Source organism: Vipera ursinii (genome assembly GCF_947247035.1).
Source record: "Vipera ursinii genome assembly, chromosome: 3".
NCBI classification, from domain to species: domain Eukaryota; kingdom Metazoa; phylum Chordata; class Lepidosauria; order Squamata; family Viperidae; genus Vipera; species Vipera ursinii.
Window position 1 is genome coordinate 92,376,641 of NC_139516.1, and position 18,465 is coordinate 92,395,105.

At 38.1% G+C, this 18,465-nt stretch overlaps 1 protein-coding gene across 1 annotated transcript in view; it reads right to left on the reverse strand.

Annotated features, from left to right (window-relative positions):
• Positions 1–17,359, reverse strand: part of CAMSAP2 (calmodulin regulated spectrin associated protein family member 2) — a gene marked incomplete at its 5' end in the record, with an annotated part of 71,330 nt that extends 53,971 nt beyond the window's left edge. Inside the window, 2 exons of the mRNA XM_083358089.1 lie at positions 2,808–3,067; positions 17,221–17,359. Of these exons, the coding sequence (XP_083214215.1) occupies positions 2,808–3,067; positions 17,221–17,359 (399 nt within the window). The remainder of the gene's footprint in view (positions 1–2,807; positions 3,068–17,220) is intronic.
• Positions 17,360–18,465: the final 1,106 nt, after the last annotated feature.

The window sequence follows — 18,465 nt, forward strand, 5'->3', positions numbered from 1 at the left end:
AAGACAAGCACACTGCGGGAATAAAGGGAGGTTAAATTCAAGCACTCTTGAAAAGAAATTCGCCAATTGTCATAAAAATGAATTGTTTTTATTTATCTTAAAGGAAGCTAGCTTTGAATTCCAGGCAATCCACTCTCCAAATAGGAAGATTATAAGCCTTTAAAATTTTTTAACACATACATGTAAACAATTACATTATATATTGAATAGTTTTCTTACTTGTTAACTACGGCTACTTTATTGCACAGAAAAATATAGTCTAGTCAGTGACCATAATACAGACACAACTATAATTACATCGTACAGGCTTATACTGTAACATGAAATTGTTAAACTTATATCTATCCTATAATTCAGTGAATAGTTGCTTGAGCTTCAGCTTCAGAAGAGAACATTTTAAGGAGTTCAATTTTCCTGATACCAAGAAGCAAGAGACCTCTTTTAAATTGCCAAAAATGTAATTAATAGCATGAGAAAAATATTTCAATTAGGTAGCTAAAGCCAAATTTCTCTGACAATTAATAAAAACATAATCAGACAGACAGAAATATTTCAGCCATTTTTTGTTATGAAATTTTGTATCTGTATTTTTTTTTACATTTATGCTATATAGCTTTAACCTTGGAAGAACGGAAGGCTGTGGGCAGAGTTAGCTTGCAATACTGCATTTTAACCACTGCACCATCAGGGCTTCTAATGGTTCAATCCCTTGATCACCAAAGTTCATCAGGAGTTTCCTTCTGCCATTATTTCTACAAGTTCCTTTGTTTGCATTGTCCTATTGAGTTATAGTTCGTTCATGTATAAAAATGGTATAATAGCTGTATCAAAATGCTGTAGAAGTGGGAGGTATAGCAAGGTAAAGAGAGAAAAGCCTGTGATACGTTTCTCTCAATTCCAGAATTCAAAATGAAGTATTCTTGCCCTTTTCCCTGTCTTCCTATGCTTCAAATGTCCTAAACAATCCCTTATGGACCAAGGTTTGTTTCATAGGGTTGCTTTTCTCCCTAATCTATCATTTTGACAGATTATTACCTGAGCAGGTGGCTTCATTTGGGTTTTATGGTAGGCATGCGTTTTCCTCATGATCCATTTGTATCGGTTTATGCTTATGTTCATAATTCCTTGCATTCCTACCAAAAATCTTAGTAAAAAGTTTTTGATGGGAGAGTTGTTCAATTATTCTAAGCCACAGTGTGTGTCTCTCTCTCCCTCCTCTCTCTCCCTCCTTCTAGCCCTCCCTCTCTCCCCCTCCCCCCTCTCTCTCCCCTCCTCTCTCTCCACCACCAAAAAACTTTTCTCATAACTATTCTCCCAAACAACTATGCTGGGTACAGAATTATTGAGCACTGCAAAGAATGTTGGCAATGGTCCCTTGCTACCTTCTGTGCCAGCTAATTGGGGGCACTTGTTATCCTGTGCGAAGCAGAAAATATAACAAATTTGCTCAACTTTTTCTTGCAACTGCACACTGGATAGGAAAGCTTAAAACAGCTATCAAACATTTTGGGACTAAATTCTGGATTTTAAAAACTCCAACTTGACATTCACCCTTTCTGTCACTAAAAATCCAGATTACATCAACTGAATTACACAATACAATAATCAGTTTAAAAACAACAGTACTGCACAATACTGCTATCCCTTCACCCAAGATTCAGAGTAGAATACTAGGTATCTGCTATAATACTGACTCTAATCCTACACTGTACAATCAGCTAAACAGATGCTAATTTTAGGGTAAGGACTTGCCAAATACCTGAGTGACAGTATCAGAAAAATCATTGAAATAATATTTCCACTGTTTTTGTACTTCTACGTTTCCATGCAGTTACGTACAACTGCAATATTCAGACTGAATAGCCTCTTTAAAATAGTTATTGGATACCAACAGCTTCCAACTCAAAATTTAAATAAAACATGCAAAGCCATTTCAACATTTTTTAATCAAAGTATAAATGAACAGGCCTATATGGACAGGTAAGTTACACTGTTTTAATCAAAACAGGAAACCATGAGGAATCAGATACAGACTTAGAATAGATTCATTTAAGTCATTCAGTCATGCCCAAATTGTCTTGCTGATTTAATTGCACTGACTATTCTTATTAAATTTGAATCCAAATATGTATAAGCAAGACAAAGGTCTTAAATATGTAAAACACCCATCTTTTCAGTTATCAAGATTTTCTGAACTAGAATAATTCAAGCTATTAGGGCAGTGGTGGGATTCAGCTTCAGCTTCGGTAGACCTGCTAGCTATTTTTTTGTTGACTTCAGCAAATCAGCTGATGCCTAGCGCTTTTTTGCAAGGCTCAGAACGGATTGTCGGAAGTGCATGGATGCCACTTCCAGAAGTCCATTCCGAGCTGGGGAGGCCTCCCAGGCCCAGAATGGCCCACCGGAAGTGAGTGGACATCACTTCCGGAAGTCCCTTCTTAGCCGGGGAGACCTCCCAGGCGCAGAATGGGCCACCGGAAGTGTGTGGACACTTCCGCCACTTCCAGAAGTCCGTTCTGAGCCTGGGAGGCCTCTCCCAGACCTCCCACGCTCAGAACAAACTTCCAGAAGTGGTGTCCACGCAGAGAACCAGTTGTTCAAGTATTTGAATCCCACCACTATATTAGGGGCAATAGAGAAGAGCTATATTATTCATCTCTTCAACTCTGTAGCTATTTAGTTTCTTCAGTTTATGATATTTTACTTGCCAATTTATTGAAACTGGAAAAAAAGCCCCTGTAGTGCTGCTAAGAGCACTAATACTGCAAGGAACAAACAAGAACTAACATAGAAATCCCAACACTCACCATCTGAATAGGTTTCTTGTGCAAGTCTCTCTCTGTTACCAGTTTCTCCTGGTCGGTAACATAGAGGCCTTTTTGTGCCAAAGCTTGGATAACAGCATCATGACCCAGAAGAGGCTTGGCAGCATCGCTCTTAAGGATGAGACTTCCCGCACGACAGTAAAGTTCTGCAGATAGCAGCAAATTAACCACAGGAGGCTTAATATGTTCCTGGTCATACTGATCTGTATAAAATGGTTCCCGAAGCTCATCTGGTACATTTTCTGGAAAAAAAACATGCATGCCTCAAGTTAAAAATGACAGTCTAATTCTCAGAACAAGTACATAATCTGTTCTAAATAGCCATAATACATTAAAATGACTTCATAATTGCTCTAGTATCAGCATCAATATCTAAATTCCGCTAAGCAAAACATTCAGATTATCTGCAAAATTTGCCAAGATTTAATCCCTTCTTTTTGTTCCTTAGAAAGTAATAATTTGGTAATTTTGGTGGTTGTACAATAGTGGGAAAAGATAGCTTCAAGCTTCCGGGCAGGATTCATGGTGAACTAGATCTCTCTGGATAAGTTGGAATGACGTTGGGTAAACTGGCTACCAGATGGTGAATTTTGGCCAGTGGGATAAAGAAGAATTTGTGAGATCGTCTGCTTGTAGTCTAGACGGATGCTCCTTTTGAAAGTCAGCAGAGACTAAGATTTTTTGGTTGGCTTTGAATTAAGTGACTGGGATCTGAAGGATTTAAATCATGTTCACAGTCATAATACAGTGCATATGGAGACAAAACTTTGGGCGTAATTAATTTACAGCTAAAAAAGAGATTTTCTGAGCAGCAGGACAAAAAAAATTCCACTTGGTGAGTTAACATTCTTTCTGGATTACAAAGGGAAATAAAAGGTTTTTAAAAATTGACAAAAAGCTTAACCAGGAATGGATGTAAGAAATATGTCTGTTGATAAGAGGTGAGATATGGGAAGAAGAGAACTTTTAGTGAAATATCAGAGAAAGTGATAAGTTACTGTAATTGTCTGTACTTGTCTAGAGGGAGGAGGAAGTCATGTTTTTATATATCTTTCTTATTTTCTTTATTATATTTTTCTTTTTCTCTGCACTATTTTTCTTGCCGTTTTGTACTCTTAGTTATTTTTATATTTGTATTTCTAAACTTTTAAAAAAATTAAAGCTGGATAATAAGTTAGTTGAATCATTTGATATTAAATTGACTAAATCACTTATCAATACTTAGCAATACTAAATTCATAGTTTTTGAATAAAGAATCAATGATATTTTTAAAGATGAAAGAGCAGATGAAATAAAGTTTAAAAAATGAAAAGCTCTGTAAAACAAGTGTCTGTAAAACAAATTAATCACAAGGTAGAAATTCTCAAGAGTAAGACAGAAGTTAGAGAGAGTTTGAAAGAGAACTAGATAATCTGGCTGCACTAGAATTGAGAGTGAAGGAATTTTGTTTGATATTTAGAGCAGAAGATTCTGATGAAGATATTAAATAAAATATTATTTACAAATTTAGCAATTTTTAAAATTGGGATGAGAGGATTCAGAGGCAGAAATTATAATATATATAGAATAAATACAAGATTTGCAAGAATACGAATTACAAAATATGAAACCAGCAGAGGTTTCAACTGAATTCTGTCCACAACTTAAACATCTTTAATAAAAGTATATATTGGTGGCAGGAGGAGATAACTTCAAAATAGACTTCTCTTACAAACTCTTACTCTTTCTCTCTCTTTCCCCATAAAACCACAATCTATTGGAGTTACTTTTCCACTTCTTTCAAGAATTAAAAAGTCTTGAATAAAAGCCTACTTTAAATTCAAATTATAAACTCCTAGGTTATAGCAGCTTCAGAAAAAAATGGGGGTTCATATAAAACTAATTCCATCAAATAAATAAAGGTCCTATGTAAAGATACTACATCAATAATAAGTTCCCTAACATGCTGGTTTATTCTGTAGGGAGGAGAATTCTATGAGTCTGTGTCAGAAGTGATATAATATAGAAACAGTGTAGTTACTTCAGTAAGAACAGGACAGCTGTGGAAACAAGGCCTACTTGTTAACTTTATGGCTTGCCAATTCAGCTCTTCAGCCTGGAAATATGAAGAAACAAACTATACATGACAGAACGAAGTTGGAGAAGGGTTTCTTTAAACTCTACCAGCACCATCTTCCTTTCCAAATATCTCTGACTGGTTGCAATAACTGAAAAAAATATCATCCCAACAAAACAGTAACATTTTTTTTTTGTTTCAAGAAAACCTTATGTAGCATTGTGAATCCAGAAAGCAAAAAAAATCAAAATCAAAATGGGGGTCTTGGCAGTGATATGGAACTTCTGCCCCTTTTTGTACATATGTCAATGTGGTGTCCTTGGTGCTCTATAAGCTTGGCTGTTTCCTTACAAAGATTTCATTAGTCAACTAGGTAACATCATCAGTGCTATTTGTCAGTGTTGCGTAGATGTACAAAGAGGCTTACAATATTTCAGTATTTCCATTTTTACCTGCACACAATACTGTTAAAAAATGGCACTTTTACAGTATGTTTCTTTACAGCATGAAGGGATTTATGAAAAAGCTCTAACTTCAAGTTCAGAGTTTACTAAGAGGAAGTCAATACTAAATTTAGTAAATGAATGCTGTGTGCTGATTTTGCCTCTATTCCAGAAAGCTTTGAAGTCAGGATATAAAGTTGATAAGCAGTTTAAAGTAGCGGTTTGGGCAATCTAGCTCACCATAAATATAATGCTGTTTATGATTATCAGCCCTGCTGATTTCAGACATAAGAAGATAACATCATGAAGTGATTAGTATTCCAGAAGGCAGTGACCACAGAAAGACTAAGTCTTGATTATAGAAGGACGGCCCAAACCTCCTACTTTCGCAAAGATGCTGTGGCATAAAGAAGATCAAGGTTTGCATTACAAAAATTACTGTAATACAGGACAGCTTTGCTATTTTCCTTTTAGGAGTGGCGCTCTCCAGATGCGATGCAACTCCAGTCTCTTTCTGCCTCAACCTTGTAACCTTCAATTGAGCTCCTTTCCTGTGCTGATGCTGCTAGAGTTCCCTTATGCGTCTGCTCTATATAGTACAAAATGTTCCCAAGTGCAAAAACAAACAAAGGTCTTTGAACAGCCATGCCGAATCGCTTGCAAAGGCGAATAAAATTAATTGAGGTATTTTTTTTCTTTCATCTTAATTTATATTTTAATTATATTATCCCCTCCATTCATCCATTTCTAAAAGCAACGTACCCCCCTGCGATTTAAAACAGGGAACTGGTAGGAAATTTCAAAAACAAAAATTTAGAGAAATCTACAGTACACAGTCTATTTTTCAATATACTACATACTACTAGGATTGATCCAAATGTAAAGATACACAGAAATAAGGAAGCACTATCTATAATTTATCTACAGGGTATCCAACACTTGTTCGAGACTAGTATTGTAATGGTTAAGGTGGTGTTTCTCAACCTTAGCAATGTTAATATTTGTGGGTTTCAAATCCCAGAATCCCCCAGGCAGCACCTGGAAGTCTGCACATCTTAAAGTTGTCAAGGTTGAGAAACACTGGGTTAAGGTCCAAATTAGGGCCTAGATCTAGTATGAAGTCCATCCTCTGCAATGGAAACTCCCTATGTAATCCAGAGATGGGGAACGATGGCACCTTTATGACTTGTGGACTTCAACTCCCAGAATTCCTGAGCCATGGCTGGCTCAGGAATTCTGGGAGTTGAAGTCCACAAGTCATAAAAGGGTCATCGTTCCCCACCCCTGATGTAATCTAGGGTGCTTCACACGATGTTTGTTGTGGGGGGGGAAAGGAGGAGGGAATGTTATATACATTACCTTGAGATCCTGAAAAAAGGGAAAAAAACTCTAATAAATTTAAACACACACATTCAGTAGACAAGTAAGTTTGAAGTACCATCAATTTTCAGCATATTTTGTACTTTGAGTCCTATTTAGAGTCACCGAAAAAGATTTACTTGTATCATTTGGCAATATAACATGCTGCTGCTGTATTATATGTTGTGAGTTAGTAACTCACAGAGAGGGAACAAGGTTAAGCATCTAAGATCCAAGCTATATATCATTCTTAGGATATAAACATATCATATCCAACCCAGAGATAAAATGAGTAATTATTAAGTCTGCTGTACTATAAAAATTCTAAATGTCTCCATGGATAATTCCAAAAATAAATACAGCTGCCAAACTGAAACCAAATACGAATATTCAAACTTATTTCAAGGGCAGTAACCTTATCATATTAGAGTACTTCTATACTAGACCAATATAGAAGTTGCATAGGAAATTGGAGCATCAGTTTGATCATCTAGAATAGATTAAATGCTCCTTTTTTCATTATACTTCTATTTTATTTATAAGACTTAAATGCCACTTTCCACTCTGGAGCTGGAGGTGACATAAAAGACTCCCGGACCGCTCCACCAGTAATCAGCACTCAGATCAGCATAAATTAGCTCCAAGGTCAACTTCAGACCAAGATCAAGTAAGCAACACCCCAATCAAGAAGCTGCCACAGAGCCATTAGTAAACAGTTCAACCAAAGAATTCCTAAGACTGCCCCCACCCACCCAGATGGGCAAGTCACTAGAATATAAACAGATAGCAAACAACACTCCTTACTAGCACTAATGATATTACCGGTACCTAGTGAGGTAATGAAACATCTGCAAGTAAACAAGCAAGCTCAGAGAGCACAAAGGACCCCTCATTTTAACCCTGAGCTACAAATATTCTCCTTTATTGGTAATACATAATATTCCCTTGTCCTGATTCTTCTCCATTTCAATAATTCTGACAGGTATTTGGGCTAAAAGGGATTGGCCTAGCTTCACCTGGTGAACTTCTATAGCTGAAAGAGAACAGAAACTGCCTCTCCCATTGCCAGTGCAATACATTATCCAGTACACCGCATTTACTCTGGGTGCCTAGTAATTAAAAGTTAATTATTGCTTCTTCATGTCTATCTTTTGATTGCACTCTACTTAGTCTAACTTATATGGAGAAGCAGATTATATATATAATGTATCTCTCTGAACACCTTTTTTAAAAAAGATTATGGGTTCCACTAGTAAACTCTGGAGAAATTGTAAGATCCATGGTAGTCAAAAGAGCACACTAATTATTTAGAGAATCCCATTCAGAGCATGTACCTCTATACTTTGCACAGACATGTGTAATATGTCACAGTATTGTTAGAATGATGCACACCCTTACAGGTAGTCCTTGACTTATGACCAAAATTTCTGTTGCTAAGTGAGATATTTGTGAAGTGAATTTTGCCCCATTTTAGGACCTTTCTTCCTTGTTAAGTGAACTACTGCAGTTCTTAAATTAGTAACAGAGATGTTAAGTGAATTTGGCTTCCCCAGTGACTTTGCTTGTCAGAAGTTCGCAAAACGGGATCGCATGACCCCGAAACACTGCAATCGTCATAAATATCAGTCAGTTGCCAAGCATCTGAATTTGGATCACATGACCATGGGGATGTTGCAACAGTGATAAGTGTAAAAAACAGTCACAACTCACTTTTTCCAGTGCCTTTGTAACTTTCAATGGTCACTAAGTGAATTGTTGTAAGTCAGAAACTACCTGTATATCGTGCAAATGTTGCAATTATGCAGTGACATGATGCCTGATGCAATTGCACAGGTCATGTTATGATCTCATGATGTAGTATCATAAAAGGACTAGGGATGACATGTTAGCAGTGTTCCAATATCTCAGGGGCTGCCAAAAAGAAGAGGGAGCCAAGCTATTCTCCAAAGCGCTTGAAGGAAGGACAAGAAGCAACGGATGGAAACTAATCAAGGAGAGAAGCAACCTAGAACTAAGGAAAAACTTCCTGACAGTTAGAACAATTAACCAGTGGAACAACCTGCCTCCAGAAGTGGTGAACGGTCCAACACTGGAAGTTTTTAAGAAGAGATTGGACAACCATTTGTCTGAAATGGTATAGGGTTTCCTGCCTGAGCAGGGAGTTGGACTAGATGACCTCCAAGATCCCTTCCAATGTTGTATTATTATTATTATTTTGTCCTTTTCATCCACAATCACCTATGATTCCTTTTTCAGGAGCAGAGTTAACTGGCATTAAATAATTCTGTCTCTCTTGGATTGAAATTCAATGTAGTCCTCCTTATTCAGCAAACTACTGACCTCAAGCAGTTAGACAAGGACAAAACCACTGCGGAAGATTGTTCAGATGGAAAGGATGGACAGGCACAGGAATATCTTCATCTCAGAATAGCCCCTCCCCCATCTAGACAGGCAATCAAAAGGAGAAAAGAAGCATCCCAGGAGGAAGTCAGAAAAAAACCAGTTATATATCTTTTGTTACTATGAAGAATGATTTTAAATGTTCCAAAGTTAACCGAAGAAGCCATATCTCTATATGGTCACCATGTAAGCAAAAAAACTAATGAATAACTATTGTACAAATTAAATTTGTCTGACCAATATCCTAATCATTATCTATATTGGCTAGATTGATGGCAATTTCCCACTGCTATTATACATAAATATATAAATGAAATAAATTTATATAAATCAACAGAGGGTGCACAGATTCCTGCATAATAAAACACTGCTAGAAGGTCCCCTTAAGTTTAAGCAGCAATCATTTGTTTTTAAACTTTGCCCAATTAGCTGAAAAGTTTTAGACAATTCAGCTATTTTCATGTTATTATGCAACTTGTTTTAAATAAGTTATTTGAAGTGACAATTTGAAGTGACTCCTTTGGACAAGGAACACTTAATAAATGCTACTTAAAATTACTCCATCGTATTAATTTTTACAGCCTTTAGAAATCATACTAGACCTAACAGCGTTATATCCTCTGTGGAGTAAATATCTTTTCTGGGAAAAGAAAATTCAGAAATGCTGCCCAGGCAAATGAATTAAATTTCCTTTTCACACCCTTGCAAATCCCGGAATACTTAATTTTTACCTCTTGTAACCTATGGAAGTTTCTATTCCTGATATCATCAGAGGTCTACATTAATTTTCCAAACCTGATGCCCTTTACAATATGTTAGAACACCAACTCTGAGAATTTCTCCACTCAGTATGCTACAGAATTCTTGAGAGTTGTAGTTCCAACACAGATTATGTTGTAGTCACAGCATAGGTGCTGTAATGTAGTTGGTGGATGGTGGTTTTCTGAAAAGGCATCAAGTTGAGAAAAACTGTTTTAATATATGATATGCCTTATCATGCCAACACAAGCAATTTTTAAATGCATGGACCTCAGTTGTTACACTTCTACAGAGAAGCAAACAATGACTCAGTAAACTATATGAACCAGGTATTCTGTCTAGTTCAGCCCTTAAGACCCCATTTCTAATGGATCCTTCACAGAACACAGTACACATCTGACAATAAAGTTAATAAATCCTCTGAATCTAGTTCAAGGTTATCATCTAGTCTAGAGATACAAAAGCCATGCCAGCATGCAACAAATTAAGACATGTTTGCAGAGGAAATTTTGCTTTGTGTTTATAATGGTCACATCCACACATTGATTTAATCCAGAGCTGGCTTAATAAAATATTTATTGTATATACCCACAGCTGGCAAGGTTCACAAACCAGCTGAGCTATAAAACATGATTTACAAACTACAGTAGCTCAATTCAAACTGCATAACTTGGTCAAAGCCAAGCAAATCACGTAATGGATTTGTGAACCCAGCTTTGTAGTTGTCCTGAGTTCTTTGAAAAGAATATGAAACATTCTATTAAGATTTAATTTTTAGTCCTAGAATTGTTTTCATGAGCACTGTCCAAAATCCTTTGTTCTTTTATGCTACAAGATTTCCAGCTATCGCATAAGTTATTGTAGAAGGAAGCTCTTTCCTATTTTAGGTGCAATGAAAATTAATTTCAAACTTAATGCTTTGTAGAACGCATTAACCTATCAGTGGGATAGGTTGAATAGGTCATGTTGTAAACTGAGTCATCTCTGACAAATGAAAACAATTTCTAATTATTATTTATGGGGTTGCTGAAGTATTTATATTAGCAATGGATTCAGCATTTGTTTTACCCAGATGCAGTCACACACAGCCACACAAGCATCAATGAGGGAGCAAGTGTACAATAATGTCATCATGCAAATTCTGCAGCGCACAGACTTGTAACAAATATTGTGATATAAATCACGTTTGAATGATGTCATCATATACATGCTATTCTGATAACTCACAGCTGGTTATTATGGGCATTGCTGTGTAGGTTAAAATGATGCTTTCTGCCTCTGATTACACTTTAAAACAAAAACAGGCACTTTAAAATGTTACAGGTAATCCTTGATTTACAACCATATTTTTAGCGACCATTCAAATTATTTATTTAGAGTATGGCATACAATGTCAGGGAAATCTACACATGCCAGACATCCAATGCAGTCCCGACAGCCTACATTGCTAGTTCACTCTGTTTGGTGCTTACATATCTAGTCTCGGTGCACCACGGGGAGTAAACTAGCATTACACCAGCTAACTAGCATCTTTTGGATTGCTGGCTTCTCTGGGCTCCTCTGCTGGTCTTGCGCCATGTTGCAATGCCTCACATCTGGCCAGGTCCAATGCCGGCTTCTGCTCTCTGTATATATTCGGATTTACAATGGCACTAAAAAAAGGGACTTATCACTGGTTTTCACTTATGACCGGTGCAGCATTCACATGGTCACTTAATCAAAATGTAATGCTTAACAACAATGTGATTTACTTAACAATGTAGTGGTTTGCTTAACAGCTGTGGCCAAAAAGTCATAAAATGGAGCAAAAGTCACTTAATAACTGCCTTGTTTAGCAATGGAAACTTTGGTCACATTAAGACAGGGACTACCTGTAATATATACTGAAATATGCCATGGTCACATCTGACTTCAATCTAGCATATAAATTAATGGAATGAGTGCCCAGGTTGCACTAAGGCTAAATGCCTGTGCTACTCAGCACGCTGTGATGCTGCCTCCCTTAAAGTATAGGATCCACAATTTGGGCTGCTAAAATGCATCTTATATGTGTCTATTCAGGAAGAGGATTGTGTTAAATTCAGTTAGGGAAAGTTAGATGACATTATAGCTTTAAGATGCTATAAGATAAAGCCACTCAGCTAACTTTTTGGATATAATGGCTGAACAAACTGTAGCAGACTTTTTTCAAACTCAGGCTACTTGATCAGAATTCAAAGCAATTCCCATTCAGTCTGAAGTGCCTAGCCAAAACTGTATTGCTGGAACCAAATCTCTGGAAATTTATTTGCCACTAGATACTCTAAATCTATCATTATTGAAACAATACAACTTGACTCTAAATCCTTTCAAAGATGACAATGTCAGTCCACTATCCCACCACTCCAGAATCATAAAGCTCTGCTAAAACAAACTAAATGGAGCCATTAAGTCAATTCACTCTGCTGGATTACATTTGAACAATGCATATTGATTACTGCATCAGACCCAAAAGAGTACTGAAAGAATTCTTGATGCTTCCAAAATTTATAACAAAAGTTAATTAAATGTTATACTATAGTTCAGTGGTTGAATACACAAATCATGCTTTCTTTTAATATTGTTAACTATGGTTTGCTGATTCAAATCACAATTATTTTGATCCATACATGTTAAACCAGGCATGTCAAACTCGCGATGTCACATGATGTCACATATTGCAACTTTTTCCCCATTGCTGGCATTGGGGTGGGCGCGGTTTCATTGTGATGCACTGTATGGGCTGGCAGTTTGACATGCCTGTGTTAAACTATCAAACACGATTTCCAAACCATAATAGATGTATTCACTCATTATCGTAAACTAAAATTAAACTATACTATATTGTCAACTTATGTTGTAATTAGAACACCAATTACTGCAAACTTATTTGCAGTTTAAGAAATCAGAAATACAAACATAATAATGCAAAGTCCATCCCACATCTGCCCTACAAAAATAATACTGATCTAACTTCAGGATTGCAATAAGCATTACTGTGATTATAGATAATCATATCTCTATACCTCTATATCTCTCTGTGAAATACTTTAAAATAGTCTTTTTGTGGCATCTCATCCAAGAGACACTAAACTTTTGGAATGTTACAATGAAACCACTTTAAAGGCCAGGACCAAAAGATAGATAGATAGATAGATAGATAGATAGATAGATAGATAGATAGATAGATAGACAGACAGACAGACAGACAGACAGACAGATTTTTACTTTTGAGTTTCTCTAGACTCAATACACTTATCTAAAGCCCATCAGAATCTTACATCTCCTATCCCAGACCTCAGGACTATGCATGGGTGTTTAAAGCACAAGCATTTCCAACAGTATAAATCAGTGGTTTGCACTTCAATAAAGAATAAAGAGTAAGGCCTAGGGAGACATTCCAAAGCTGCTAATACTGCTTAGCACTATATGCATTGTGAAAATGGGTAGCATAAACCACCTCCTTGCAACCAGTTCTAAATGCATGGCTTACCAAACCTAATAGCTTGGATTCATCTGTGTGGCTGAACCCAGGAAGTTGTATTTAGTAAACCACGGTTCAGTTAAATCATGAGTTAGTTTGTTGCACAAAGATAAACTCTGTAAGGCCAAGAGCTTATCCAGTTTCCTCCATTGTTCAATTGATAACACTTAGTTAGAAGGCAACAAAAGGCTTTCCATGCTGCCAGCTGCAACAGGAAAACAGCAGTTTTGATAACAACTGCTGGAGGGGAAAAAATTGATGTACCTATGTATGTATAGTCTGTTTTTATATTGCCTGATAACAATATAAAATCTTACAGGGTCAATACAGTACCTCAACCTAAATAAATGTTCCATTGTGTGTTCAGAAACACAATCATTTTTATGTTCAGAAACCAAAGCTGCTTTAGGGCATTGGATTTCATATGTTGATGACCCTGCATGCAACATTACAGGGATTCCCCAATCCTTAAGCCCTGGACCAGTATCAGTCTGTGGCCTGTTAGGAACCGGGGTGCACAGTGAACCCAACTCTAAACTGTGCATGCGAGGGATCTAGGTTGTGCACTTCTCCTCCCCCCCACACACACACATTTGTGGAAAAATTGTCTTCCACGAAACCAATCCCTGGTGCTAAAAAGGTGGGGAACGCTGCAATATTAGACACTGATGAAATTCATTTATGCCTTGCATTATACCACTAGGTAGTTAGGCTGCTTTTTACTTAACTGAATTCTCTGAATCCAGCCACTGTGGTTTGTATACATTCACTTAATTAAGGCTCTATATAACAAACCATAGTTGAAGAAACCATAGTATGTTGTGATGTATTAATGAATCCTAAGATTCTCAGTCTTTTTGCTTTATAAAGATAATAAAAGAGGTGAAATACTGGTAGGAATCTTCTAACCCCACTGAATGTTATGTTTGAGAACCCTATTGTAAGGAATGTTGTTTTAGCACAATGACAGAGAGGTACACATACATAACTCCAAGAGCTTTTTCTTCTAAGAAAATTAGAAGAATGATTCATTCATACATCCTAATAAGCTGCTATGGACTGATTTTTTTAAAAAAAATAGCATTTATGGTGGCTTCACAAATAATAATAAGCCATAAAGCAATGATAACAAACTGGAGTACCAACGCACCATTCCTAAAACTGTCAACAGTAATAGCTAAACATGATCTGCAGTTATTTTCAGATGAAATAATTATTAAAATAGGCAAAAGGTGAGTAACTTGATGACCACAGTTCTTAATATGACAACAAACATCTCCACCACTGACACCATAAAAGAACCCAGAGCAGAATACAAATAAAAAACCTAACTTCAATCAAAAGAATAAAAAGTAAAACAAGGCCCCATAAAACAAAACATTATACCCACTAGAGAAGGATTAAAACAAGGATTTATTTTAAAGAGAAGTCAGAAGCAGTTGTGGTAAATGCCCAGAAGAAACATGTTGCCAATCGTCAAGTAAAACAAGACATTATGACGGCCACCCATACTTCCTTAGGAAAGTACCCTAACTTTCTAAGAAGAAGGCCTTACTTTATATTGAGAGCCAGCCTCATTGACGGTGTTACTTGGGTGATATAGTGGGAAGTAGTCTTTTACATTTCATGAAATTCAAGAACAGCTGTTACACTGCAAAGCACTAGTGTCTAGCATTGCCTTCATGTTCAATAGCGTCTCTGTTCACCAGCCAGTCCCCTTGGAAGATGGCTACAAGAAAGACAGCAATAAGATGGAGATGGCAGAGAACAACCTAGAAGTGGTAGCAGGCAGCAACTTGTTTAATTTGCCTTCCATTAAATGTATGATAATGGACAATTGACATTTTAGCAACAAGAATGTTGCAGTTCACTCATTGCAACCATTTTCTGAATGTATTCTCCATTATACTTGCAAACTTCAAAGCTACCAACTGAATAGGCTACAAAAATTTGATAGGCTATCAAATCACAAGCATTTCTTGATCAGCAGCGGTTCCAATTCAAGCATGAAGTAAATAATGTCACAAAACAAGTTATTTTGGAAATCAAAATGAAACAATTAGAGTAGTATGAAAACATAACACAAAAGCAACATTTACACTTTGGTAAATTGTCTGTTGTTTTTCCAAATAATACGTCCATATGTTTACAAGACCTATGACTCTCTGTGAAGAGTAACTGATTCAAGAGGAGATGTTATAATGGTCTTCTGTGTCTGCATCATTTTCTACATTTTGCTTCATGCAGAGAGATAATATACTTCTGTGTTTCATGCTGTGTATACTTATTTGTCATCCTTTCTTAAATTATCTTTCAAATGAAGAGTATAAATAATAGCTCTATAAAATATAATTCTGAATAGTGGCATTTTGACCAACAGAGTAAAGTTTTTAAACAGAAAACAGTCAACTATCTTGCTTGCATGTTTACCAAATCCTTTATCTTAGAATAAATTACACATTTCTCCAAGTTAATCATGTGTCCCTGTTTACTTGGAAATTATTCACTGACTTCGATGAGACATAATACCTCAATGGGACATAATGGGACTTAAATGAACACACAGGATTGTAGCTTAGAGTTCACACATTCACACATATCACCTGATTTCTGTGTACTTGATGCTTGTACTCTTTTGGTGACTAGGAACTGAAATTTAGGAATGTGGTTTCACTTGTTTATCAGACAATAATTACTTCAACATTACCACTATGCATAATTAAAATGTTTTTCAAGATTGTACCTGCAAAGTGAAATCCTATGTAGTGGATAATAAGAGTATGTACCATTTCTGAGATTTAGGTACTGTCCTAAATTTCCAGCACATCGGCATTTTTAAGCACAAACATTCAATGATTAAAAAGAGGGGGAAACACAAAGTCTTGAAAGATAATAAAAACCCCTGCGCAAATAAAGACAGGCTGACAATTGAATATATATCTTTCTACTGTCTTGTACATTAACTTGATAATTTGTGACAGCTACTTCCCACAGGATACATATTCTAAGAGAGGTACCTTCTAACCTTTTGTCAGGAACAAATCACAACTGTTATCTTGTTACATTATATATTAAATTCAACAGTTGAAGAGTTGAAAGTAGAAAGATACTCTTTTCTCATTTTCTATAGTAGGCAATAACAAAACAGAGGATACTGAACAATGACAGATGGTCACCTTGTAAAGCTTTGTGAGACACCTCCATTATTTATTTCCATTATTTATCTTTGCCTCCCCTGTGTTAATATTGTCACTTAATATTTTTTTTGGTGGTAAATATTCTCTGAAAGCCTTTGGTGGGAAAAAGGCTAGTCTTCTCTTTACAGCCTAGATTGCAATCAGAAGACGCTCCCCGTTTTCATACTTCTCTCAACCTTCTTCCAATGGGTTAGACAAGGAGAAAACCCTGAGCATTGTTTTGAAAGGACACCACTGTGTTTCACCTAATCTGAATTACTAGTTGTAACCCCCAGATGCCAAAAACACCATTCAACATTTGTTTTCAATTTATTTATTTTTTCCTATTTAAATGGAAAAACAGAGTCTATTTAAGGAGGAGGTCAAAGGAAGTAGCCTTTTGCATACAAGCTGATGGAAGAGCCAATTTTTTTTTTAAAAAAAATCATTCATGGGAAGGCAACCCACGCACACTGTAACACAAATCACAATTGTAGCAGTGACCCAAAAAGCTATAATAAAACATTGTATATTAATAACGTTGATACCACCTTCGAGTTATTTTCCTTGATTCCTTTTTTATTATTATTTATTCGTGTCTTCAACGGATGGGCGATTCACACATGCAGCAGTAAAAGAAGCAGAGCAAGAATCCAAGAATGGCAGAAATGGAGGCGCTGACAAGAAGCATCAACCTACCTGTCCCAAAGGCTTTGGCCACTAGCCACGCTAGATTACAGGCGATCTTTGCTCGGGCGAAATCGTAGTGATCAAACGGTTTGATGGCTGGGACAATGAACGTCTTCTTCATTTCCTTGACGTCTGCAGCATCCCCCATTTTTCTTCCCTCTCCCTCCCCCACCCCGGCCCGCGGAACCTCTTCGTCGCCCTCCCGCCTTCCCTCCCCCCCGGCCCCGCGCTTCCAAGGGATCTACATGGTTCTCCTGCTGGAAGGAGCCGCGCTGGCCAAAACGGGCATCTGTCAAAAACCCCGAATCACGTTTCGTCCTCGGGTTTCGTTGCGGCAGAAAAAGCGAGGCGGGCGCGACGACCTCGGCGGCGTTTTTACGGGGTGCAACCTCCCTCTCCGCCTCTCTTTTTGCGCTGCATAGGAGGACGTGGGAAAAAGCTCGGGTGCCCTTTTTATGTTTATTTTATTTTTCTTCTCCTCTCTTCCTTTCCCTCCTTTCTCCTCGGGCGCTTTGTCTCGATCCTCCAAGCCGATTGGGAAAGGACGCCAATTAAGGGCAACTTCGGACGATTCCTCAGGCGGGATGCCCGTGCCCCGCGCCGTCCTCGCTCTTGGAAAAGAGCAGCTCTCCGGCCAGCTGAAAGAGATCCCTTCTCTCTCTCTCTTTCTCTGAAAGAGATCCCTTCTCTCTCTCTCTCTCTCTCTGAAAGAGATCCCTTCTCTCTCTCTCTCTCTCTCTGCCCTTCCAACCGGAGGCGGTGGGGGCGGGAAAAGGCGCCCGAGTGGGAGGGAGGTGGCGGCTGGGCTTTTCCTGCAGTAGCTGGGAAGAGGAGGAAGAGGCGGCGGCTGGGAGATGGCCAGCAGCAGCTCTCCAGACCGGCGGGCTGCCCGAAGAGCGGCTGGCGCGCCACAGCAGGAAAGAGATCCGCGGCGGAGCTGGGTGTGGCGCGCGTCGCTCTTTCTTGGCTCCCGGCTCCGCGCCGTTTCCTTCCGTCTCGGTTCCAAAGCAGCAGCTCCCACCCCCTCCTGCCCTCCTCCCTCTGCCCTTTCGGCGGCTTGCCCTGCTAAACCGGGACGCCGTTTCGGCGCTCGCTCTTCCTCCCGTTTCGGCTGTGTCGGCGCTACCGCCGCCCACAGCCGCAAATAGGCTGGGGGAGGTTGGGGGTGGGGGGAGGGGTGGGGTGGGGAGGGAAGGAGGAAAGCAGTCGGGCACGCAGACGCATGCGCGCTCCGCCGCCTCGCCACAGAGCCCC